Source organism: Rissa tridactyla, chromosome 24 (assembly GCF_028500815.1).
Source record: "Rissa tridactyla isolate bRisTri1 chromosome 24, bRisTri1.patW.cur.20221130, whole genome shotgun sequence".
NCBI classification, from domain to species: Eukaryota; Metazoa; Chordata; class Aves; order Charadriiformes; family Laridae; genus Rissa; species Rissa tridactyla.
Window position 1 is genome coordinate 1,984,456 of NC_071489.1, and position 23,825 is coordinate 2,008,280.

The 23,825-nt window shown below is 46.3% G+C and overlaps 2 protein-coding genes across 4 annotated transcripts; one reads left to right on the plus strand and one right to left on the minus strand.

Annotated features, from left to right (window-relative positions):
* Positions 1 to 1,736: 1,736 nt before the first annotated feature.
* CERS5 (ceramide synthase 5) lies at positions 1,737 to 21,870 on the plus strand. 3 transcript variants are annotated; one of them, XR_008463441.1, is made up of 11 exons: positions 1,737 to 2,001; positions 8,446 to 8,551; positions 10,677 to 10,807; positions 11,793 to 11,850; positions 12,409 to 12,459; positions 13,168 to 13,260; positions 14,629 to 14,757; positions 15,043 to 15,149; positions 17,027 to 17,183; positions 18,746 to 18,847; positions 20,593 to 20,730. XR_008463441.1 is itself a non-coding variant. In XM_054183066.1 (11 exons), the coding sequence occupies exons 1-11, from the start codon at positions 1,802 to 1,804 to the stop codon at positions 20,743 to 20,745; spliced, it is 1,215 nt and encodes a 404-aa protein (XP_054039041.1). In that variant the 5' UTR covers positions 1,737 to 1,801; the 3' UTR covers positions 20,746 to 21,870. The 3 variants fall into 3 exon arrangements, 2 of the variants coding, with proteins under 2 accessions (XP_054039041.1, XP_054039040.1); XM_054183066.1 differs by having other exon boundaries at positions 18,818 to 18,847; positions 20,593 to 21,870; XM_054183065.1 differs by lacking the exon at positions 18,746 to 18,847 and having other exon boundaries at positions 20,593 to 21,870.
* On the minus strand, positions 21,705 to 22,552 carry LOC128901231 (cytochrome c oxidase assembly protein COX14 homolog). Its single transcript, XM_054183068.1, has 2 exons — positions 22,394 to 22,552; positions 21,705 to 22,305 (listed from the first exon to the last, which is right to left on the minus strand). The coding sequence occupies exon 2, from the start codon at positions 22,295 to 22,297 to the stop codon at positions 22,139 to 22,141; it is 159 nt and encodes a 52-aa protein (XP_054039043.1). The 5' UTR covers positions 22,298 to 22,305; positions 22,394 to 22,552; the 3' UTR covers positions 21,705 to 22,138.
* Between the last annotated feature and the right edge of the window lie 1,273 nt (positions 22,553 to 23,825).

Consider the following 23,825-nt stretch of genomic DNA (forward strand, 5'->3'; position numbering starts at 1 on the left):
CTTCTCAGGCATGGAAGCTGAGGACAACGGAGGGTTCACACACACACACACACCCACACCCCCCACTTCCTATAAGCTTCTTTGTATTGCAGTTGTTCTCACTTAAGCCTGAGGTGGGTTTGGTTTGGACAGATGGGGGTTAAAACCTAGAAGAAAAGCAGTAAATGACCTGCAGCAGCATGAGAAAATGCACGTGTGTATGACATGTATATAGGGGAAGGAGGGGGAGAGAGGGGAATAGAAGCCTGCTATGTAGCTAGAAGGTATTAGCAGTTGCACATCAAGAGGTATACAACCTGCTGCTAATTTTTCTTTCTTTCGAAGGGAGAAGTAAGACTTGATTTGTACAGATGAGAGATACTGCAAAACTAAGAAAGCTGGATGTGCAAGCACATGCAGCTTTCTGTAACCTTTATCTCTTCCTAACAAAATCCATTTGGTATCAGATTTCCTCCAAGTACTAAGCAATTGGAGGTCTTTCTGACTGGAAATTGTGCTAAGTGTATTTGAAAAGGAAGAGAAGAATATTTGTTGTGGACTTGTATTTATTGAATATGCCTACTGTTTGTTTCTTAGGAAACGCAATTGAATTTTACAATGCATCCCTAGTTACATGATACTAAAGCAATACTCTCTGCAGTGACCAGTTACGTATACATCATTAGTTCCAGTTGAATCTGAGGTGTCTGTAAGTCTCTTAAGATACAGGACCCTTAGTCTTCACTCAGACTGGCTGAACATCTTCAAGGAGAAATTAGCACAAGTGGTACTTTTAAATAAAGTCATTGATTTTTTTAAAAAAAAAAAAGTGACCAGATCATGAACCAGCCTGTCCTTGAATCTATTAGTTATCATAGTATTTGAGTGCTTAATGGCCTGTTTAATTTGCTCTTGACTGGACAGATGCCAAAAGAGCTATTACATGAAAGATGGATCATTTGCTACAATATACAAGGAAGTTGATGCTGACCACCTTTACAGAGTTTGAAAACCTAGTTGATGAGCTTACATGAAGGCCAGGCTTTGTTACTTGGTAACTCTCATCCCAAGCCTGTCAAGCTAAACCACATTTTTTGCTGAAGGTTGTAAAAGCTGTAAAGAATATTTTAAACTTTGCCAACCAGCATACCTCTCATGCTCTGTCCTCTGCTTAAATGTTAAACCACATGGCTATTAATATTAGTAAAACTAGTCCTTGCTATCTTACCATAAGCTTAAAGTTGCACTGTCCTGCTTCAGCTCTGGGGCCCTTTAGAGAGGAGGGAAAGGGGCCGTAAGCCCCTCTGAGGAGTCCTGCCCCTCGGGGCTGAGTGGGAGGCGGTTTATCTACCTACCGGCGTTCAGTAGGAACCGCCTCCGCGGCCTTCGGGCCGGGCCCTGCCTGGCGCCTGCCTCCGCCGGGGCCTTCCCGGGAGGGAGAGGCCGGACTCCCCTCAGGAAGCGCGTGCTTTCGGCCCCATTAAAGACAGCCTTGAGGGCTTTTTTTCAGTCAAAACAACCCGTCTCTGATCGCGGGAAAACCCCCCGAGACCTCGGCAGCGCCTGACGGGCCGCCCCCGGCGTTCAGCCACCGCTGAGGCGGCACCGCGCGCGCGCCGCGCCCTCAGGAGCCCGCGCGGCGCCTGCTCCGAGCTAACGGTCCGCCGGGGGGAGGGCGTGGCCTGGGGAAGCCACGCCCCCTCACCCGGCCTGCGCGTGCGCCCTGCCCGCCGGGAGGGGAGGGGCGGGCCCGGCACCGCCCCGCTGTCGGCTGCGGTGGCCGCCTGAGCTGCGGCCGCCGGGAGGGAGGCGGCGGCGGAAGATGGCGGCGGCCGCGGCGGCGGCGCTGCGGGCCTGGTTCTGGAATGAGCGGTTCTGGCTGCCGCACAACGTGACGTGGGCGGACCTGGCCGGGGAGCCGGGCCCGCCGGGCAGCGGGCTGCAGTACCCGCGGGCGGGACACGTCCTCTCCGCCTTCCCGCTGGCGCTCGGCATCTTCGCCGTGCGGCTGCTCTTCGAGAGGTGAGCGCGGGGCCGCCTCCGCCGCCGGCCGCCCCCGGAACGGCGGGGCCCTCCGCCGGCTGAGGCGGCCCGGACACCGCCCGCTCCCGCCGTGGGGCCGAGCGTGCGGCGAGGCCGCCTGTGTCTCTTAGCAACGGGCCGGTCCGGGGGGAGCGGCGGTCGGTCGGCGCTGGGGCCGGGCTGGGGCGGGCAGGGCCGCGCTCGCCCCTCGGGCAGCGCCGAGGCCTTCCGCGGGGTCGGCTCCCCGCCCGCGGCCTCTCCCGCGGCTCTTCTTGCGTGGAGAGGGAATATTGGATGGTGTGAGCAGGGCTGGGGCAGTGACCGTCCCCTGTGCTCGGCACTGGGGAGGCCGCACCTCCAATACTGGGTTCAGTTTTGGGCCCCTCACCACAAGAAAGACATCAAGGGGCTGGAGCGGGTCCAGAGAAGGGCAGCAGAGCTGGCGAGGGGTCTGGAGCACAGGCCTTGTGAGGAACGGCTGAGGGAGCTGGGGGTGTTCAGCCTGGAGAAGAGGAGGCTGAGGGGAGACTTCCTCGCTCTCTGCAACTCCCTGAAAGGAGGTTGCAGCCGGGGGGGATCGGTCTCTTCTCCCAAGGAACAGGCCATGGGACAAGAGGAAACGGCCTCAAGTTGCGCCAGGGGAGGTTTAGGATGGGTATTATGAAAAATTTCTTCACCAAAAGGGTTATCAACTATTGGAGCAGGCTGCCCAGGGGAAGTGGTGGAGTCACCATCCCTGGAGATATTTAGAAGATCGTTAAGCATGGCGCTGAGGGATGCGGTTAAGTGGTGGTTTGGGTAGTGTTGGGTTGATGGTTGGACTCGATGATCTTAAAGGTCTCTTCCAACATAGATGATTCTATGATTCTTCTGCGTAAGGTGGGAACCACGCTATGCCTGTTGCGATGTACAACAGCCTGTTTCCTGTCTCCCCTGGTGTTGGATCCCCAGAGGCTGGCGGTACCTTATGCTGAGGTAGCGCAAGAAAAAAGCCCGGGGAATTCACTTTTATTTCTCCTCCCGTCTGGGAGAACCTCAGCTGGGCAAGTGAGAGAGCGGGCTGCTGCCGCTGTTGGTTCATGCGTGGTGCTGGTCTCTGCCTGTGTTGTACTACCCTTGCGAGTTCCTGGATGAGGAAATAGGGCTTGTTCGCACAGTCTAGTGTATTATTAAACGGTTTGTGGATCCCCTGCATCTCGGGCATGGCAGAGTGCATGCAGATCGTCAGATCAGCCCATAAACAGGTGTAATACAGTGTTTCTCATTTACTTGAGTATCCATAAACATATGATATTAACTCTTCCCTGGGGCAGAGGTTTATCCTTTCCGTGATGTATATCTCTTACAGCCACACGGGAGGCAGGCTGTGTGGGTGACACAGATACTAATTAGTAAAGCGGCTTATTTAGGAAAACCGTTAGGTGAAACAGACCGAGACACCTTGTATTCCTGTTCAAGTAGTTCATTAAGGATTGATTTAATTGTAAATTTCTACATTGAAGGGGCAGAAGCATTTCTAAGAATGAAAAGGGCTATAGGACTGAAGTGAGTAGGAATCGAGTTGGTTTTGTTTTGTAGATTTTCTGTAAGAAGTGTGAATTTTCTTGAGCTTTGAGAAACTAAGAGGGGACTGAGGTAAAATAAAAAGATGGGTGACCTGTGGAGAAAAATGAACGGGTCAGCAAAGTAGGAGAGAAATTTGAGAGGCTCTTTTTTTTCTCCCTTATCTTTCTGCCCTCCAAAAAAAAAAAATAATAAAAAAAAGCTACAGAAAAGTACTGGCAGTTCAAACCAGTGCAGAGGACCCAGGAACACATGTGGCAGTGCCAAAATCTCATGTCAGCTTGGCGTGCTGCTGCTGGTCTTGGCCAAACAGTCATGCTCGCCAGCAGACAAGGAGAGGATGTTGTGAGACAGAATGAGATCCCTGAGAGGGATATTGTAGGAAGGTCTCCTCACTTTCCAGGCCTTGTTTAGTCCAGGTGGCTTAGTCTGGGGAAGATGTGCAGAAGATTCTCTTTTCTCTGGAGTATGAGATGTTAGGAGAGATCCGGTGCATCCTAGTGCACCCGATAACACAGGCCTCCTGGTAGAAATTACTTTGTCTTGATAATGTCTACCTGGTTTGTGAAATTTCTTTTGCGGTGTTAATTTAGGGAGGAGTCAAATGAAGTCTTCTGCCTAAACAGTAAAACTTAGAGACGGTGGCTCGGTTCCTGAGAGGGGTCTTCCTTTTTTCAGTGCTGTCTTTGCTCTGTTGTTCCTTAATGGTGGTATCCTAAAGTGAAAGCAGGTTGTGAGAGCAACATCCAGGGCAGTTTCTAGTATGTTTATTTTAAAAGACCATATTTTTTAAGAAAGTCTTTTCTCTTTCTTCCTGCCACTTTGAAGATGTCATAAAAGTTCAGATTTGTCTTAATAAAATCCCATTGTGCGTTTACCCTGATTCAGGCTTTGGGGATGATTGTGTCAAATATCTTCCTCGACACACATTTGGCAGTCGGAGTTGATGACTCAGAACTTGAATTGTATACTTGTGCAGCTCTTTTGTTTTAGCTTCTCTTCATTTTTCTTTTCTCTCTCTCCTTTAGCTGTAGATCTTCAGTGTGAGGAAGTGCTTTCATGACACTGACACTTGTAACGCTGACATGTATTTCTGTTAGCGCGCCTATGAATTAACCTTTGCATCGCAGTGTTGGTAAAATATCCATTTGTCTGTGGGAAGAGTATGAGTATAGGGATGGAGCAAGGCTCGTAGAGGCAGGTAAAGTCCTGACTCGGTAAGGGGGTGGATTTTTTGCGCAGGCAAGATGAAGGAGTTCAGCCCACGAGTTTGTTTTTCTTTTTTATTTTCTTGGTTATACTTTCTGTTATTTCTCCTTATGCATCTTATCCAACTGCAGGCACAAAAAAAAATTCCCAGGTGTCGGTGAAAACCTAGAGCCTGTTATTCATATGGTGTGTTTATAATCACACTGGAGTGCCCGTCAGTAACAGATAGGCTTGTTACTCTACAGGTCTGAGGAAGGATCTGCAGCTTGTGCTCAAGCTGGGGGGGAGAAAAAAGTGATTTTAGTTGTTACTTCAGCAGGTCTGCCTGTAAAATTAGGGACAGTTGTGGAATGAGGTGGTTTAATCTTAACACAGTGAAATTGAGAGTTTATGGAAAGACAAACTCTTACTTTGAGCGCATACTTTATAAATTCTACTATTTTGCAGATTGTTCTTCCTTTTCAAAGCTGTAATAGGGAGTCACCAGACAAACTTGAGTGTTCCATAAAGAAGGATTCAGCCTTTGGGTTTGTGAAGTACAACATGGCTGAGAAATATTTGTTATGAGTCTGTGTGCTTGAAAATTGGTGTTGGTTTCAAAATCAGCCTACCTTGATTACTAGCGTGGAAAAGGTAGCTTGATAGGTATGACTTAAGCCATTGAGCAGATACCTGTTTAGAAAAGTGTAATATAAGTATTTAAGTGACGATAATTCCTTGCTGGGAAGGTGTGGCAGTAAGGTGACCTTAGGAATAGTTGCTGCAGTTAAGATGTCTGTGGAATCATAAAATAATTTAGATTAAAAGGGATCTCTGGAGGTCACCTTGTCCGGTCCTTTCCTCAAAGCAAGGCCAAAGTGTTAGTCAAGTCGGGTTGCTCGTGGTCTTGTGCTGTTCAGTTTTGAATATCCCCAAGAATGGAAATCCTACTATATAAGCCACCTTCCTTTTTTTTTTTTTTGTGTGCTTAACTGCTATTGCTGTGCAGATTTTTTTCTCTGCGTGATTCAGTGCAAAACTTGCACATCTGAAAACCTGTTCCAGGGCCAAAAATATAAAATGCCACAGAGGTTTTTAAGTGTGAGGTTTCCTTAATGGACACCCAAAGGAAACAGCATGTCATCTTGATGTTTGTCTGACTGACAGCAGGATGGATCGTTCACTTCATATTCCACCTGCAAGGTAGTAACTGGTCAAAGCAGTTGGCCTGTGGCCACTCAGTGGACTCGTGAGCCTGAGCCAGCAGTGCCCAGGCTTGGCTATAAACCCCTCGCGTGGCTGGCCACGCCGCCCTGCAGCAGGACGGTTGTCATCTGCAGTTCCACTGCATGAAGCTGTTACTCGCGGAGTTAGAGAAGCTACGTTACGGCGTTGGGTTAGACTTCCTTAAAAGCAATGAAAGCCATTACTGCCATCCTTTTTCCTTCCTGTTTCTGTGGCTGGGACTTACCTCCGCTGCCTCCATTGCTGGGACTTGGCTGTTTGCTGGTGTTGGTGTCTGGCTGCCCCTGTGCTCCTAGAAATGTTTGCAGGTTTTTTTTGGTTTGCTCTTTGGTCACCTGCATGCTTGACTGAGTAACTGGAGTCCTGTGCTGTATCTGTAGCCTGTGCCTTACTCTTGATTTTTATTCCCACCCTCCCCCCCCCCCAAGTTTCTGGAAACAACTGTATTTTTTCCCTATGTCTGCTAGTGAAGGAAGCCTACTACTCAGGAATAGTTTCATGCAAAGTTTTGAGCTTTGTTTTGTTTTTCAATCTGTATGTCCCAAAGTAGATTATTTCTGCATTTTTTTTTGAGGAGATGATGTTTCTTCTTTCCTTGATGCTTCAGGTTGTGAATTCTAGAATAATGCCAAATCTGTATATGGATCACTGTGAGCTTACTTAACCATTCCATCTCTTCGTTTGTTCTTAAAACAAAAGACGACTCTCCTGAATAATAAATTAATTGAATGTGCAGATTTTTGGATTTTTCAGGTTTCTTCTCTTATGTGAGGAAACTGACCCAACCCGAGTATCTTCAGGCCAGGATTATTATTTTTTTTAGAGAGCTGTAAGCACTGTGTCCCAGAAAATGAAATAAAAATACTTGGCATCCTGTAGTTGCACATGTGAACTTCTTTGTTGTTGTGGTATATCCTGTAGGAAAGAAGAGTACGAAGATGTACGCTTCGCTTTTATGGGGGTCTAGCCAAATGTTTCGTAACATCAGAGCATGATTTCTGGCTGGTGGTCTAGATCATAGAGGAAGCAGCGAGGCTTTTGAGCCAAGCGAAAAGGAAATCACCCTTTCCTTTTTTCTTTTTTTTTTTTTTTTTTTTTTAAAGCTATGACTGTTGAACAGGACGTATGAAGAAATGGGGCAGGACAGTGAAACCTGGGGCCACGGCGTCTATTAGTTGTTTAGTATTTTCTGAGAGCGGGGGAGTTCCTTTAGGATTAGTCATGAGCTGATCTGTAATTTCTCAAGGGGAAAACCCCACAACCTGTGTCTCTTTTTAATCGCAGTCGTAGCTGTTTGTTACTGAAGTACTAACAATGGGCTCCCAAGAATGATTGCTGTTGGAACGCTTATAGTCGTGACTCTCCTGAATTTTGATCTCTCCTTTTAAACACAAGGAGAAATGGTAACAAATGGAGCGGTCGGAGAAAGCAGCGTTTTCTGCTTGATGGCACTCTGAGTCTGCTAAATGGAAGACATATGTGTAATTTGTTGTCTTCAATTCCGTTGTTTCTGAAACAATATCTTTCGAAGCAAAATGGACTTAATGACGCAAATCTTGGGTCCTTTTCAAAATCAGTTTTGAGAAACAGGTTCTTTGCTCTGTCTCTCTCAAAATAATTGATTAATAAAAATTGCTCCTTGAAACCCACCTCTTACCCACCAACAGGAGAGAAAACAGTTCACATGTTTGGGTAACGCATGCGTTTCCCTCAGATTCCTCTGCCCGTTTTGACACAAAGGTACAGCAAAACCTAATAATTTTTGAATATCTGTACCTTCATTTTAGTTGCAAAACCAGGCTTGTTTTCAGAGTGTTTGTGCTGTAAAATTCACAGTGTTAGATCAGCTTTTGGAATGAGCGAGATACTGAGATCTTGGGTCTTTCTGACTGAGTGAGTCCTTGCGTCTTCCTCACTCTCCCGAAGGAAACAGCCCACTTTATTTTTCCCAAAGAAAAAAAAAAAGCAACAAAAAATACCCCAGAACCCCACACCTCAAAAAAATGTGTGTGTTTTAGGAACTGTGTCACTTGAACTTCCCTTTTTTTCTGAGCTTTGTGACACCAAGGCGCATTCTGGAAATATGGCATTTTGTTTATAGGGCTACAAGGGCTCTAGCCATTTCCGTTTGCAGAGGACTCCTATCCGTGATCTATTATTTTATTTCTGAGTAATGAGAATCACATCACACGTTCTGATCCTTACGAGCCAAGGACGTTAAGATTTAATCTTTCATTTTAGATGTGTGTGCTCTCTGCAGTTATCATTTGGACTAATAAAAGATACTACTTCACCTGTGAAGTTTTGTTAAGCAAAATGAGTGGAGATCTTCAAAAGCTTTTCGGATAGGTTTTGCGGTTGGTGATGAGTCAGGGTCCTTGTGATTTAGGCAGAGGAGGGAAATAGGTATCTTGTTTTAATCTAGCCCTTTCTTTGGAACTCTTTCAGGTTTATTGCCAAGCCATGTGCCATAAACCTTGGCATTCAAGACAGTGGACCTCACAGAGCCCAGCCCAATGCAATTTTAGAGAAAGTGTTTACATCCATCACGAAGGTGAGTCACGCTTCAAATTCTGCTAGAAATGGAGGGCTGTAAGTAGGGGCAGGGGCGGGAGGGCTTTTTGCTTCCACTGTCGTCCTTTGAGAAATGCATTTCACACTGTGCATGCACAGTGAGCGTGCTCTTTCTTATTTTACTTTGCCTCTGGCATGTCCTTCTTGTAGCAAGGTAAATTCTCTTTATGGCTGACCTGTGCTTTTGTGCACAGAAGAGTCTGTCTTTGAATAAAAATGTTTGCTTTAGAAAGGTATGAAGCTTCTTCCTTTAGTTCCCTGCCTTTGTCCAAATTGTAACTCCTGTAACAGGTGGTAATTCTCGGTCTAACTAGAATTTTCCCATTATTTTTCACTTTCTGATGAAAAAGTGCTACTCTTTTCCTTGAGATCTGTTCCTTTGCTGGTTTTATTGGCCAGTTGCTTGAATGCCTTCCTCTTATTTTTGCCATCTACTGTGGAACTGGACAACAGCTGTCACAGTGGAAGTCAGTTATTTGAGGAACGCATTCAATCAATGGAAGTGTGCCCTGATAAAGGGTAAGGCGTTTAATGTTAACAGCAGGTGTTTCTTTTGATTGTTTCATGGCCTTTCTTTCATGTAAGCTGAGAGTGCCCCTTCACTTCAGTATTACAAAATTCACGCTCTCTGTCCTCTATTGAATGTTGACAGTGAAATCCACGCAGACAGAATGATAACTTTTCATTAAAGATAATGGAATGGAAGAGTTTATGTTCTGATTTGGTGATGAAGAACTTCATTCTGAGTGCAGCAGACAAAACGCTCAGTGAATGAAGGGAAATTCTATAAAAACCTTACTAAAACTCATCTCATGGGAACATTGAAGTTTTGAGGCATTTGGAATGACGTGTGAACTGAAAAGTCCCCATGATTTGATGCCATTTGTGGGGAGGACTTTTATGTAGGGAATGTCCTTGAAATTAATGCTTGGGAAAGCCATGAGGATGCATGCTGTGCAAAATTTATCTAGATTATGAAAACAGAGCTGCCGTTAACTGTACTGGCATGCTTGTGTCTGCTGTTGGGTTTGGAGAATTGGAATGTAGGGTGGCACTGATGCTGGGGAGAGATTTCATTGCTGTTCTGAAATGGGAGCTCTGTAAATTCTCCTTTGAGGCAGGTTCACTTCCAACGCAGAAGTGTCAGGTAGCCTGAACCATTAAAGCCTAGTAAAGCGCAGAGAGATCTGGCGGTGATGGAATTACAGGAAAGTCACGGTCTCAATACTGAAAATCAAATGACAGATGGCTTTGCTTTTCAGTTGAACAGTCTGGTGACTCTATTAAATCAGCTTTCTCCATAGTTTTTGGGTTTGTATGTAACTCAAGTAGTAAAATGTGTTTATCATCTTTCAGTTGTAAGAGCTCCCTGGCAGAGCTTGTTAAAAGGACACTGGTCTGAAACTAACGTGGCTTATCTCGCCCCTGGGCCATTTTAGAGGTAGTTATCAGGTTTTGTTCGCTTTGTCTCTTATAAATCCATTTATGTCATTATTCAAACAAATAAACTGCCAGTAGAGTTTCCAGTCGGAGGACAGTGATATATTCTTTATCATACAATTATTTCTGGTTTTAAATTTAATTTTATTTTTAAACTTTGATAATGGAAATAACGCCATCTCTACAAAACCCCTTCGGAATATACAAATATCTAGCGTTAAACCAACTCTTACTTTAAAGTTTCCCCAACTTGCAGTGAGTAGCAACCCTTAAGCGTATTCGGCTTTGATCTTCCTGAGTTCTGGACTGTTTGAATTGATGTGCAAGTTTTAACAGGTAGGACAGGTCGTTTTAAAAGCTCCTCCCCTCAGATTATGAAACAGAACAATTGCATTCTTTGTCATAACGTACTGTCAAATGATGAAATAGATGAGGAAACGTTAAACCAAAAGCATTCTGAATAATTAAGTAATTAGTGGCTTATGAAGGTTAAACTTGAATGAACATTTGTGGCAATGGGTTCCTGCTTCTAGTCTATACGTAGTGCCTTCCTAGTGCGTGAGTTTTGTTATCTGTGCATCGTTTCTATCATGGTACAGAGGGAATCTCAGACTGAAAGTGGGTTGATAAGTAGGAGAAATGACACTTGTTTCATTTTCCTTCAGTCTCCAGATGGAAAAAGGTTAGAAGGCTTGTCAAAGCAGCTAGACTGGGATGTGCGAAAGATCCAGCGCTGGTTTCGTCATCGGAGGAACCAGGACAAACCCACCACCCTCACTAAATTTTGTGAGAGCATGTATGTTTGTGCAGAGGCCAAGACGTGGCTTCATCTTAAAGCTCCACCTGTATGTTCTCTTTTCTAACTGAAACTGTGTTCAGCTGCTAATTTAAACTAGTGTCTTGGGGTTGGCTGGTGGAAGATCAATTCTTATATAAGCAAATGAAAGAAGTTAGGAGGGCTTTTTAGAATTCAGTATTCTAAAATCATTTGTATATGTGCATGAGAGACCAGAACACATGTACAGGAGTTATTCCTGGGACCATGAGCAGCTTTAGATAGTTGACCAGGTCCTTAACGCAGATGTGGCACTTCAGTGTGCATGTGTGTGCATGTGTGCATATGCATGTGCACAACCTGAGGAATTCTACTGAAGCCAAGGCTGCTGTCTGCACAGCTGTGTTGTAGACCAGCGTTTGTTCCCAGACGGACTGACCTTATGGCTTACACAATGATGTATATACCCTTCCACAGACGCTTCTTGGATTCCTGTTCTTTTCATTTCAGTTCATTCTTTTGTTCTTTGTTTCTTTCTGAATGCTTGCAGTTACCTCTTAGTGTAGTAGCATCTGAATATTTTTTTCCTGACTTGTTATTTCTTCTGTGCTGGTTTCTTTCCTTTCCAGTAACTTTCTTCATATTAATTCTTCCCCCCAGTATGGTTTTGTCTACTTAAAGCCACAAGGTAAGAGGGACAAATATATGTATTAGGATACCTTCTGGATAACAATGACTTATCTTGTTGTTATCTTGTTATTGTATATTAAAGCATATGAATGATGCATGTTCACTCTGAACTTTATTTCAAACTCATGTGTGGCGTGAAAACTCTTAAACAGGTTTATCCTTATGTGATGTTTACAAATGAAGGGTTACCATTTGGCGGGTGAAAGCTTTTCAGGTGTCAGAATTGGGTTTTTTCACAATTTTTCTGGTTTTTATTACAAATGTTAACCGGAAGCTATTTCTGTTTCATAAGTTCAATTTTTCCTTCTTTTTCCAGGTGGAGATTTACATTTTATTTAAGTATATTTTTTTATGGAATCAGGTTTCTCTGGACGGTGAGTTGGTCTGTCATCCCCTCCGTGTTGTTCTGTGTGGCGTGCAGCAGGGTTATCCTGCTGAAATACAGGGGTTTGGCTGCCGGTGTCATTTCTTGAGTGCTTGCACCTAGCTTAAAACAAGGGGAGGGAGTGATGATAGTGGTCTTTATGTTCCCTTATTTGAGATCCCGGGGGTTCCGTTTAAGGACCTTCTTTACACTGGAAATATGAGAAACTTATTTGTCCTGTTACCCCAGAATGGGACAGAACTATGATTTTTTTGCTATAGGGAGCTGCTTTTTTTCTCTTCTCCGTTTTGAAGGGCTGCGGTGTCATCTCTTTGGGTCTTTATTATTACTAGAGCTGTGTGATTATTCTTTGAATTTCCGTTGCAGTATTACTTGCCTTTGACTGCCAAAAGACTATTTTAAATCACTAGAATGTTCTACCATAAATTTAGCTTGAATGATAGAATCAAGATAAAATTTCAGTGAAACAATACTGTAGTGGTCAACTGCCTTAGGTGCTAGGGAATTAAAACCACAGTAGAATAATAACTCATCTTTTTGCCTTTAGGCACCCTGGTTTTGGGACACACGACAGTGCTGGTACAACTACCCTTTTCAGGTAGGAGATGAACACTTAACTAGGTTCCAACTTTTTGCACAATTTCAGTTTTTATTTTTTGTTAGTGATAGCAGATTGAAACTCAATAGACTTGAGTGCTTCTCATTATTCTGCAGGGCTGGTAAGCTTTCTAGTGGGTGAGCGGCCAGCCCTTTGGGAAGGCACTTCCCCAAATGCCAAAGATGCATTTACTCTTTTATGTCTTCAGATCCTGGTTAGGTTTGTCAACAGCAGTGTTTCCTGAGATAGAACTGACTCTGTTCATATTCATTTTATGTGCACTTGCTGCTGAGATTATTAAAAGTGAAAAATAAAATTATGCATAAAATGATGCTGGTGACTTACTTAGACCGTTGTTTTCATTACGCAGCGAATACGGTTTATATAGAGACCAACCGGTCTGTTTCAGTGCCCGGTTTTCCTAACCCAAGAAGCTGTAGTATGAGTTGTAAATATTAACAAGGGGCTATTACTCCTTTTGAATAAAGCTCAAACACACAAGTATGTTTGTGTGACTAAGCCTAGAGTAAGATGTCTGTTGCTTAAGCTTGTTTTTACTAAACCTTAAATCTGGATCTTTTAACTTATGTCTCAGCATTCTGGAAGAACAGGGTGGGATAGGAAGGAAGGAAGGAAGGAAAAGTCATTTTTGATGAAAATTTTAAAGTACTTTGTCTTCTAACTGTGCTATCTTTGTTTGTTTTCCAGCCTCTAACATCCAGGCTTTATTATTACTATATCTTGGAGCTGGCCTTCTATTGGTCTCTCATGTTTTCTCAGTTTACAGACATTAAACGGAAGGTGAGATTAACCAGAATTGCATTAACCGCTTTGCTAAATAGATAGGACTAATAAAATTGCCAGTGTGCCTGGTCGGTAAAGCTAAAGCGTAGTAATAACTGTATTTTCTTCCTCATTCACATCTCTGTGTAGCCTTCCTCCTCCTGTAATCACTACCCAGTCCTGGGGAGAAGCAAGCCTGATACACAACCTGGTATATCCTTGAGAGTCCCTTTCACCTTCCAGGGGAAGGAACAGAATCACTCAGTACCTCCCAATAAAAATTTATCAAATCATTGCCTAAAAATAGATTTAATTAGAAGGCTTGCAAGAAAACCCAGAAATGAGGTGCTCAATGCAGTACCTTGCTAAGCTGGGTGAGAAAATGGCAAACACTAAAGCAATAATAAATGGTTTTTTTTGAAGCTAATTTTTCATCTGTGTGTGTAGCAGAATGATGACTGGTTGCGATTGCTGGAATCCAATTCCATTGGGCTACGTTCTAGGATTTGGCTTATTATTGCTGTTGGAAAACAGTCCATAGTAAATCATGGTTTATTGCTTCTGTTATATGAACTGCAAAGTAGGAAATTATCCCAATTCTTGTACTGGCTCTTCAAAAAGAAAAGTTTGCCTGGGATTTTTTTCTGTACTGAAATATCGGCAGATGAGGCATCACAGAATATCTTGGAGCTGCAGAAAGGGGGAGATGAACAGCATCTATGATACCGTTTATAATGTTTAATTTTGTACTCTGACTTTAGCAAAGTGGATTACGTTCCCCACTGCAAGCACGGTAAGGTGCATTGACATGGAAGGGTTGGACCCAGGGGGCCAAACTGGAAACCAGCCCCAAATGTATGTGCGTTGTAAACAATTTTTTTTAATGAAGTGGCCTAGTTCTTGCAGGTAGGTTATCTTGTATTCAATGCCTGCTATGCTCTGGCAGGCTTTTGCACACTGACAACAGTAACAGCAGCGTACTTAAAATCTGTGCCAAGAGCTGAAAGGACTAGCAATATGACTGTAAAACCAAAAGGAGCCAAAAATAAGGGCCATATATTGTCCTGTCAGTCTTTTCCGTGGGGTCTGCAGGCATGCTTATCTTCCCCTTGCATGTTGTGTGCCAAAGAGAGTGTGCTGTGCCTGTGTATGCAGAGTTCGGACTTCACAGGAGCACAAATGCTGGGAGAGACCTTTCTGGAACCTTTAGTGATGGTGGCTGATGTTGTGTGATGAGCTGTGCTTACGTAAAGTGGAGTCAGAGCCTGAACTGAAGTAATCCTGTGACCCCAGTTCGTCAGTTTTGTGTCTCTGTTCCAAACCTTTGCATTTGTTTGACAGCCAAAGAGTCTTCATTCATTTTTTTTTTTTCCTTTCTGTTTCCAGGACTTCCTGATTATGTTCGTCCATCATTTGGCTACAATTGGACTCATTACATTCTCTTACATGAATAATATGGTGCGGGTTGGAACTCTGGTGCTGTGCCTCCATGACGCATCAGATTTCCTTTTAGAGGTGAGTTTCCTTTCAAATTTTTGCGTACCTAATGCTCATGTGGTCTCAGGAGAGCAAGTTGACTTTCCCGTTCTCGATAAACTGCATTAAATATGCCATAAAACTTGTGCTGCTGGTCCTGCCTTGTCAGCTTTTCCTCATAACTGCCTTAGTGCTGAGAATAATCCCTAAATGTTCCAAACTCCTTACAAATGTGATGGCTTGAGGGTTTTTGAAGCTCTACAGCCCAGTAATTACATGAGTGCACAAAGGAAATAATATTCTCACGTTTCTTGTCTCTTTTAGGCTGCAAAGCTAGCCAACTATGCCAAGTACCAACGTCTGTGTGATGCTTTCTTCATGCTCTTTGGTGTCGTATTCATTGTTACACGGTTGGGCATTTATCCTTTCTGGTAAGCACCTTGAGCTGTAAGGTCTTGTTTGTTTTTCCAATCCCTTAAGCAAAGCCTTTGTATTTGGACTTCTTGCAAGCATTCCAGCCTGTTCCTCAAGGCAGCCTGAAGTTGCAGACAACCCAAGTACGGTTTGGAGCAGTAAGTTCAACGAGGCACGTGAAGAAACCTCTCAACAGTCAGCTGAGGGAGTGTGAAAAGTGACTAGAATCCTAATGCACAGCTGGGCCCTGTCTTCCTACCGCGAAGTGATGACAGTGCTTATTAGCTGGAGCCAAGTCAGCCGGTATCTGTTCTGAAAGGCTCGAAGGGTTGTTTGCTTCTCTTAAGAAGTTCTGGAAATGGTTGCAAATGAGGCATGGTCTCTTGAGGTAAATTTGATTTTTAAGCATCTGGCTTAGTCATCGTCATTGCAGTTTCTGATTCTTATGACACTTGTGTCCTGTCCTTGTGTCGTGACTATTCAGAGCCTGAACTAGGTCTTGGGTTTCTTGGGAGGTAAAGCCCTGGCTGAATGGCTTATAGCTAATCATCCTCTAATGAGATTCCCTCTTGCCTCTATAGGTCAGACTTGGTGAGGTTCTTCTGTTGATGAGCTGTTATCCGCTTCTTTCTGTCGAGTGTGGTGAAAATTTGGCTAGACCTGATTATTACTCAGTTTATTTCAGTTTTACTGCATGTATTTATTCCCTAGGCAATGGACAGCTTGTGTTCCCGTTCTTTTTAGGTGCCTTGGCAGTAGGTAGAAACAATACTTTGGAATCAGGGTTGCAATTAAAGCTCTTGCTTCTTTTCCAGTAAATGCATCGAATGAGTCTGCATCAGGAAAGAGCTTTAATTCTTATGTCTTCATAGGCTCCTTCCAGTGACAGATGAGATGGTTGTCATTGCTTTTATTGCTGTTGTCTGTCATGAGGTGATGCTCTTGCATCATGCTATTGCTCAGCAGTCCTGTAAATCTTTAATGTATTTTCCACTGGCTGTAATGTAATTCCTCAACTTCGTAGTGAAATCTGGCAAGCCTGCAGTGGTATTGCAGACCCTGTGCTGTTTCACTTCATGTGTATTCCCTTCCCTAAGTAGTAGGATAAAACATCGACGGATCTCTGGAATTGTATTGAATTCATCCCTAAACTGGCTATGAGCTGGATGTTTCTGTAGCTGCATTTCGGCAGACTTGGGTTCTTCTCTGAAAGGCTTGTTTTTCTTTTCTTGTGAAATGTTAAAAGCTATGTGAAATTAATGACGTCTTTAAAGGTCTCTCCATACCTCTCTACTTCGTAAAATCTAAAGTGTTTATTAAATTACTTAAGTACTGGCAATAACTCCCAGCGACAAGAACAGCAAAACAGTAATGAAAGCAAGCACAAAGCTTTGTCCATAAAGCAGTTTCTAGTCCTCCAGCTTGGCAGGAGGAATCTATAAAAATCTGCGGGAAGAGAATAGCGCGCAGGGAGGGAGGCCTACTGGGAACAAAATTCCTTCCTGATATTTAAATATGGGTGAAGACTGCCCAAGTATGAATGTGTTAACTGTTGTTTTGATGACCACTGCAGCTTGACATCACTTCCTGTAAAGTTATTACAAATGGTTGTGCTTTTGAGAAGGAAATTGGCAGCAGATCTGTATATGTAACCGAATTGCAGAACATTCACGTCTTCTCCTGTTTGTTGCTCAGTTCAAATGTTTCTAATTAGCTTAGTCTGTCTCCTAACTCTGGCAAGAGACTGGCTGCATCGCTGCTCTGACAGGAGCAAAGCAACAGATGCTTAAATGAGATACAAACTGTCGTGCATCTGGCCGGTCATCTTAATTTAGAGCTGGAAGCCGTGTTACCAGCACAACCGATCTGTAATGTGTTTCTGGATCTCTTCTAGGATTTTGAATACAACCCTGTTTGAAAGCTGGGAGTTGATTGGTCCTTATCCTTCATGGTGGCTCTTCAATGGGCTTTTGGTAACTCTGCAGATCTTGCATATCATCTGGTCTTATCTCATCGTTCGCACTGCCTACAAGGCCCTCGTGCGGGGAAAGGTAAGATTGTTGGTGACTGTTTTGGGTCCTCTTTCCTACAAGCCCTGTGAAGCAATCATGGGAAGCTGTGGCCTTCAGTGAGGGCTGGTGCTAGTTCTCGAGGGACTGGAGATCAGAGGAATGGAGCCCCTCTGCTGTGAGGACAGGCTGAGAGGGCTGGGGGCGTTCAGCCTGGAGAAGAGAAGGCTCCGGGGAGACCTTCCAACCCCTTCCAGTGTCTGAAGGGGGCCCCCAAGAAAGCTGGAGAGGGACTTTTTACAAATGTAGTGATAGGACAAGGGGTAATGGCTTCAAACTACAAGAAGGGAAATTTAGATTAGATATCGGGAAGAAATTCTTGGCTGTGAGGGGGGTGAGCCCCTGGCCCAGGTTGCCCAGAGAAGCTGTGGCTGCCCCATCCCTGGAGGGGTTCAAGGCCAGGTTGGCCGGGGCTTGGAGCAACCTGGGCTGGTGGGAGGTGTCCCTGCCCAGGGCAGGGGGTGGCACTGGGTGGGCTTTAAGGTCCCTTCCAACCCAAACCATTCTATGACTTTCATCAGGAGTGTTTTGTAGAACAGTAGGGGTTTTTTTTGTTTTTTTTTGGTTTTTTTTACCTTGGTTGCTCTGCAGACTCGAGTTGCCAGGTGTATACAAAGACAGAGATGCTTTCTCTCTGTTCTGGCCGTGCAGGGAAATAACACCATTTTCCGGTACGATCAGATGTTGTAATACTAGTGATGGTGACAGACTTGTTATGTATTTTGTTTGGAGTTAAGGTGGTAGTAGGCTCTTCTTTGAACAATCATCTAGGGCGTTTTCCAGCTTTCCACCTTCGGCTGGTTCTTGGGGTGTGATGAGGATTGTGCATCCTCCACTCAATAGCACTAACACAGGCTTCTGGCTGTCAGTGGAGGCCAGGCATCGGGCTGCGGCATGCGGAGGAGAAATGGTTATCAGAAATGCAATGTTTACTGGTTGTCACGGGGCTAATGGGGTACAGTCTAGCTTCAGTCCTGAGTATTCTAATTTTAATTCATGTCGGGAGTCTTAGGGAGAGGGAGGGTGAAACTGCAGCAGCTGGTTAGCACCAAATGTTGCCCTGAGAGTGAACAATGCTGACTTTCGGCTGTGACCTCAGTTGCCAAGCAAAAAAGGTATAGTTCAAGTGAAGGAGCATGAGACAGGGCAAGCCAATCTGGGAACTAATTTGACACCCAGCCAGCCCATCAAGAGAAGCCACTTCCTTCGCAACTAGCAGAGAGCAACAGCTGATTTAATAGCACAAATGCTTTTTTAATCAGATATTTGGTATTCTGACCTGACTTTCTCATGTGGCTCTACTTTATTTTGTGTTTGACTTCTTAGCTGCCCCTACACACAGAATGTAACCTTGAAAAATATTTATATCGTAGTTGTCTGTGGCAGCGATTGCCAGGGGAAAGCATGTTTCAGAGTATGCATGTGATCTTTTCACCTGTTCCCCACAGCTGCTACTGCAAATGTCTTATTTTCTGTCTGTGCAGCTGTTCCTGTATCCTGAGGTCTACCCATCTTTTTCCTTTCCTTGGTTCTTTCCTGTCCAGGTGACCTAGCCAGAGAAAGGACTCTAAGCTCTGTCTTCTTCATTCTTTTCTCCCTCCTTTTCTCTGTGCCAGATTGGAGCTGCACAGTTTCATCCTTTGCATGTAAGTGTGATCTGTGCTTCTGTTTGTTCCCTGAAACGCATCCGTGTCTGTTTAAAGGCTAAGAGAAAAGCCAAGCTATGGTCTTGGAGCTTTAGATGGCTGGTGCCTTCTCTTAAAACGTTTCTCTCCCTGGTTGACACAGTGCTGGTTCTGGCAGTATGCTAAAATGCAGGTTTTTCCAAAGCTCAAAGTAGTGTCCTGGGGTTTGTTCTTATCTGCTGTCAGCTGCCTGCATGACCTTCACCTTTCTGCTTTTATACGGCCACAGAGACTCTGCTATCCGTCCTTAATGCTCATTAATACTCTGCTGAGTGGAAGAGGACAGGAGAAATGCAATGCTTTTTGTGTAAAGGAGTAGAACAGTCACTTGTCCCACAAATAATGGGAAAAATTTCAAGGGATTTCTGCTTCCTTCCAGTGACCCTTTGAACTTCCAACATAGCAGGAGAGTGGGAAAAGATACCAAAAGGTTCTGGCAATAGACGGAAGCCAGTACATCCAAGAGGCCTGTCAAAACCAATCCTGGAGATCATTAACTTTACTTGGCTTTTGGCCAGATCTTCCCTTGAGTTCAAAAACTTCCTGCTGGGTGCTGTTGGAAAGCCCTAACCCTGACTCAAAGCAAGCAGAGTGGAATGAAATCCTGAAATCCTTGGAAAAGTGCTAGCCGCAAAGTGCTTGCACATTAAGTAAATGAGGGCTATTAGTTGCAGAGCAGAAGTGTGGAAAGCCTGCCTTGGGGTGTGCCAACCATGGGCCGTGCCCACAGTCACTGCTCGGCACTGGTGAGGTTACGGCTCTGGCACCCGGCCACCAGCCAAGGTGCTTGTTTGCTGTGAGGGCCGGGCTCGGGAGCTCTTCCCTTCTCCTCCTGGAGCGGTTGGCTCTGCGGCGCTGGAGCACTGCCCTCCCGCGGCGCTCCAAGCAGCCGGCAGCAATGTGTGCCTAGATCCGCTCCCAAGGGTTCAAAATCCTGCGTACAAATCAAATTCAGCTGGATTTGCAGCCAGTCTTTTAACTATAGCCATAACTGTGTAAGGCAGATCTACGTCTCTGGGCTGAGATTCTCCTTCTGTTCCAGAACGGGTGTTTGCTGGATTAGATAGCTGTCTTTGTTCTGCAGCCCACTGGCCAAACAGGCTTTTGTTCGTAAATGAGTTCTCGGGTATGAACCACGACCTGTGAAAATGGGAGGCGCTTTGCGCAGACAGTAATGTCATAAATACAGCTGGTTAATTTTTAAAATATCAAAGCTGCTCCCTGTAGGACAAAATGTTCTCTCTAAAACTGATATATACATGCGTTCTGGTTATCATACCCACTGTTGATTACGGTGTGAAGAGGTTGTTTTTTTTTTTTATTCAAAACAAATTTGTTGCTTGCAAAAGCAGCCTGTAACCAATCTAGAATGTAGCTCTTGGAAGACAAGAACAACCAAAGATTTGTGGTGTCCTCTGATCTGGTGAGAGCAAAAAAAATACAGTGCTTTCACAGATGTACAGAGTATTTGGGAAATGGAACTCAAATTTCCAAATTGTCATTTTCAACCTGTTTCTTGCATTCTCTATGTGGTGACAGGTTCCTCCTTGTGAGTTTGAAGTGATTCAGGATCAAATGTAGAAAGAAACTGTAACTGACTGAAACTGGTCAATCACATGGACACAACCTTCTAACTCCTGTTTTCTGTGAATTTTTCAACTTACCTTCTTCCCTTTCCACTACCATATCTCATTTGAAATGTTTAGGTATCAAAAGATGACCGCAGTGACGTAGAGAGCAGCTCTGAAGAGGAAGATGTGACTTCCAACAGCACAAAAGGAGTTTTCAGCACTTCAAGTAACGGTTCCAACCGCATTAATGGCCATGTGGCTAGTGGCCAGTGGACAGAAGAGGAGTAAGGCTGTGGGTTGGCCTTGAGCAAACACGAACTTATCTTTAAATATCTAGATGTGTTGAGCTCCACATTCCCAAGTGATCTTTAATCAAGATACCCCTTTCCCAGAAACCTCCAGCAAATCTGAAATGGGCACGATCCAGGCCAGTCAGAGGCTTTGCACAGCAGAAGGGATAAAGCCAATGACTAGGACAAAAACAGAGCTGCAGATTTCACTTTAAGCCATTTTGTACTTAAATCTTAGTCCCATCCATATTTGCGGAGGTATCTTTGTTTGTGACAAACTGGTTTTTACTCAACTCAAGGTGGAACAAGTTTGGAGTAGGCTGGCTGCCGACCGCAGGAGGGTTACGGTGCCATTTCAGTGACGGTTCGCTCCAGTGCCGGTTCAGCAGATCTCCTCGATGCGCTCCAGAAGCCACTTAAGAGCATGGAGAACGCAGGGGCCTGCAGTTCCCCGTCCGCGCTACCCTGGCTGTAGCAGAGACTCTTTTGCTCAGCCCTGCCGTGCGTGCTCTGGACTACAGCTTTGAACTGGACTGTGCTACAACAGAAACGTCGCTCTACCTTGCCATCGGGGTGCTAAGGAGGTTACCGCTTCTATCTCTGCTGTCACGAGGGACCAGGCCAGCGTTTGCTGCCTATTTTGGTGCTGAAGCCCCTCTGAAGTCTCGACTACAGCCTTCTGAAATGGGGGAGGGGGGGTGGCTTATTGCCCCTGAGACAACTCTCACAATACAGGCCTTTTAATTTTTTTTTTTTTCTGTAGCGAGGTGTGGTTCTGAAGACTTTTCTAGACCTACTGGATACAGTTGGCTAGACTTGAGGGCAGACCAGTACTGGTGGGCTGTGTTTAACTTGCCACAAAATAGGATGTTTCAGCCCTGCTTGCCTGTCCTCCCAGGGAGAAGGGGATGGTGCTGCTCTGATTTTGCAGCTGTGTGGAGGAAGGGCAGGGCTGGAAAGGCAGCCACACCATAGGCTTTGCTTCTTTATTTTTACTCAATGGTACTTGGGGGCAATGGAAGGCCTGTGCGTCAATCATGAGCAGAATTTTGGAAACTTCTTGAGTTGTTACCATTTTATACCATTGTTTACTCTTATCTCCGATTAAAAAATGCTTCAGAAACTTGGTTGATGTGTTTCATCCGGAGAAAATGAAATCAAGGAGCGCGTGGGCCCCTCTTCTGTTATTCTGGGCCTCTGAAAAGCACCTTTTTAAGGTTGGGGGACCCGTTCTGCGCTGTTCTGGGCAGACATCGCGCAGCACCACGCTTGAACGTTTTCACACGTTTTTATTGAGCTCCGTCTCCGCCCCCCGCCCGGGGACCCCCCCGTGGGGCCGTTTCCCGCCCCCGCTCCAGCCGGGAAAGGCGGGGCCGGGCCCCGGGCCGCCCTCAGCTCTCGGGGCCGGCGGCGGCCTGCCGCTCCCGGCGGCGCTGGAGGAGGCGGTAGGCCCGGGTCCCGCACAGGTACCCGCCGTACACCGTCAGCAGCGCCATGGAGCCGGAGAAGGCCTTGTACCCGAAGTCGGCCAGCTGCTTGCCGGACACCATGGCTGCGCCTGCAACAGAGGGCGTCGGTCAGCGGGCCCGGGAGCGCTCCCTCCCCGGCCCGGTCCCGCCGGGCTCTCCCCCCTCCCCGCTCCGTACCTGCGCCCTCGGGCTCCGGTACCCCCGACCTGCGGCTCCGCTGGCTTCCGCTAGCGCCCCGCCTCCGCCCGTCACGCGGCTGCCGCGCTGCCCGCTGGGACGTGTGGTCCGCCGAGGGGCGGGCGGCGGCGCCCCCTGGCGGTGGGCGGCGGCGCCGCTCCGTCCCCTCAGGCGGCCGTGGCGGGTCACGGCCGCGGCCGGGCAGCGCTGCCCGGCCCCGCTCCCTCAGCGCAGCCCGGCGGCCTGGCCTTTCCCCGTGGGGAACACCGCGGGCTGCCCTGCGCGGGGCTGAGGCGCCAGCAGCCCCGAGGGGACCGGCCTCGGCTGCACAGGGGATGGAGCGAAGGCCGCGACAGTCCGGCGCCAGCCCTGGGGCACCCACAGGCCTCGCCGCCCTCCCCGAGGGCCCAGCCCGCGCTCACCGCCAGAGAGGCTGCTTCCAGGGGACTGCAGGAGGCCGCGCTCCTCCGAAACCTGCTCTTGGGCACCCCCGCAGAGCTCCTTGCTGGCATGTGGGGAGTGCTGCCCCAGCGCTGCCCTACCCCGCCGGCCCTGTCAAGCGCTGAGCCTGCAGGACACGGGCCACCTCCCCTCTCCCTTATCCTTTCCCCAGGCCGCTGCACAGCAGCAGCTCCAGCAGCTGCAGCGTCCTGCAGAGCCGGGATGTGCTGAGGCTGCAGAACATAACTCCAAATGGCAAAGGGAAGACTTTTTATAGCTCACGCGCTCCTTTGGAGTGTCTACAAGCAAGAGGCTTTGTGCACCAGCCATCCCCCAGGTGAGACCTGGGACCTTCAGCAAATGCTGTCAGGGCTTGCAGGGACTCAGGTGCTGCCCACAGTGCGCAGCACTAAAGAAACCCGCGCAAAGCACTTCCACAGCAGAGGAGCTAACAGCTAAATGCAAGTCCAACACAGAATTCCAGATCCTGCTGCAGCTCCAGGCAGGTGCTGGCAAGAGTTTAGCAAGCTAAGGTGAGAGACTGCGCTGTGTTGAGGGAGACCCTCGCTCCTGTGTGAGCCTCACGTCCAAACACTTGAGCTGGGATTCCTGAAGCACTTCAAGACAACGGGAAGCAGAAGTTGTGCCAGCCCTCCAGGAACATGCCGGACCCCCTTTATCCTCCCTCCAACCTCAATAAAGTTCCTCTTTAGAGGAAGCCGATGCTGGCTACTTTCTGTACAATAGCTGAGTTGAATTTAAAGGTCGTAGGGTGCCTAGTGAGAAAGCATGTCTAATAAAAGGTACAGAAACAACTGCAGTGCCAGCAGATTAAATTCCCCTAGCAAGAGGCTGAGCAGAGGGCTAGCCGTCCCGGAAAGGTCACTCAGTACGAGATGCATTTCAAAGAAAGACAGGGACTAGGCAAGTCCAGGAAAAGCAGCTGGGAAGAGATGAATAAAACACCACAGCATGTCCCAAGAAACTAAGA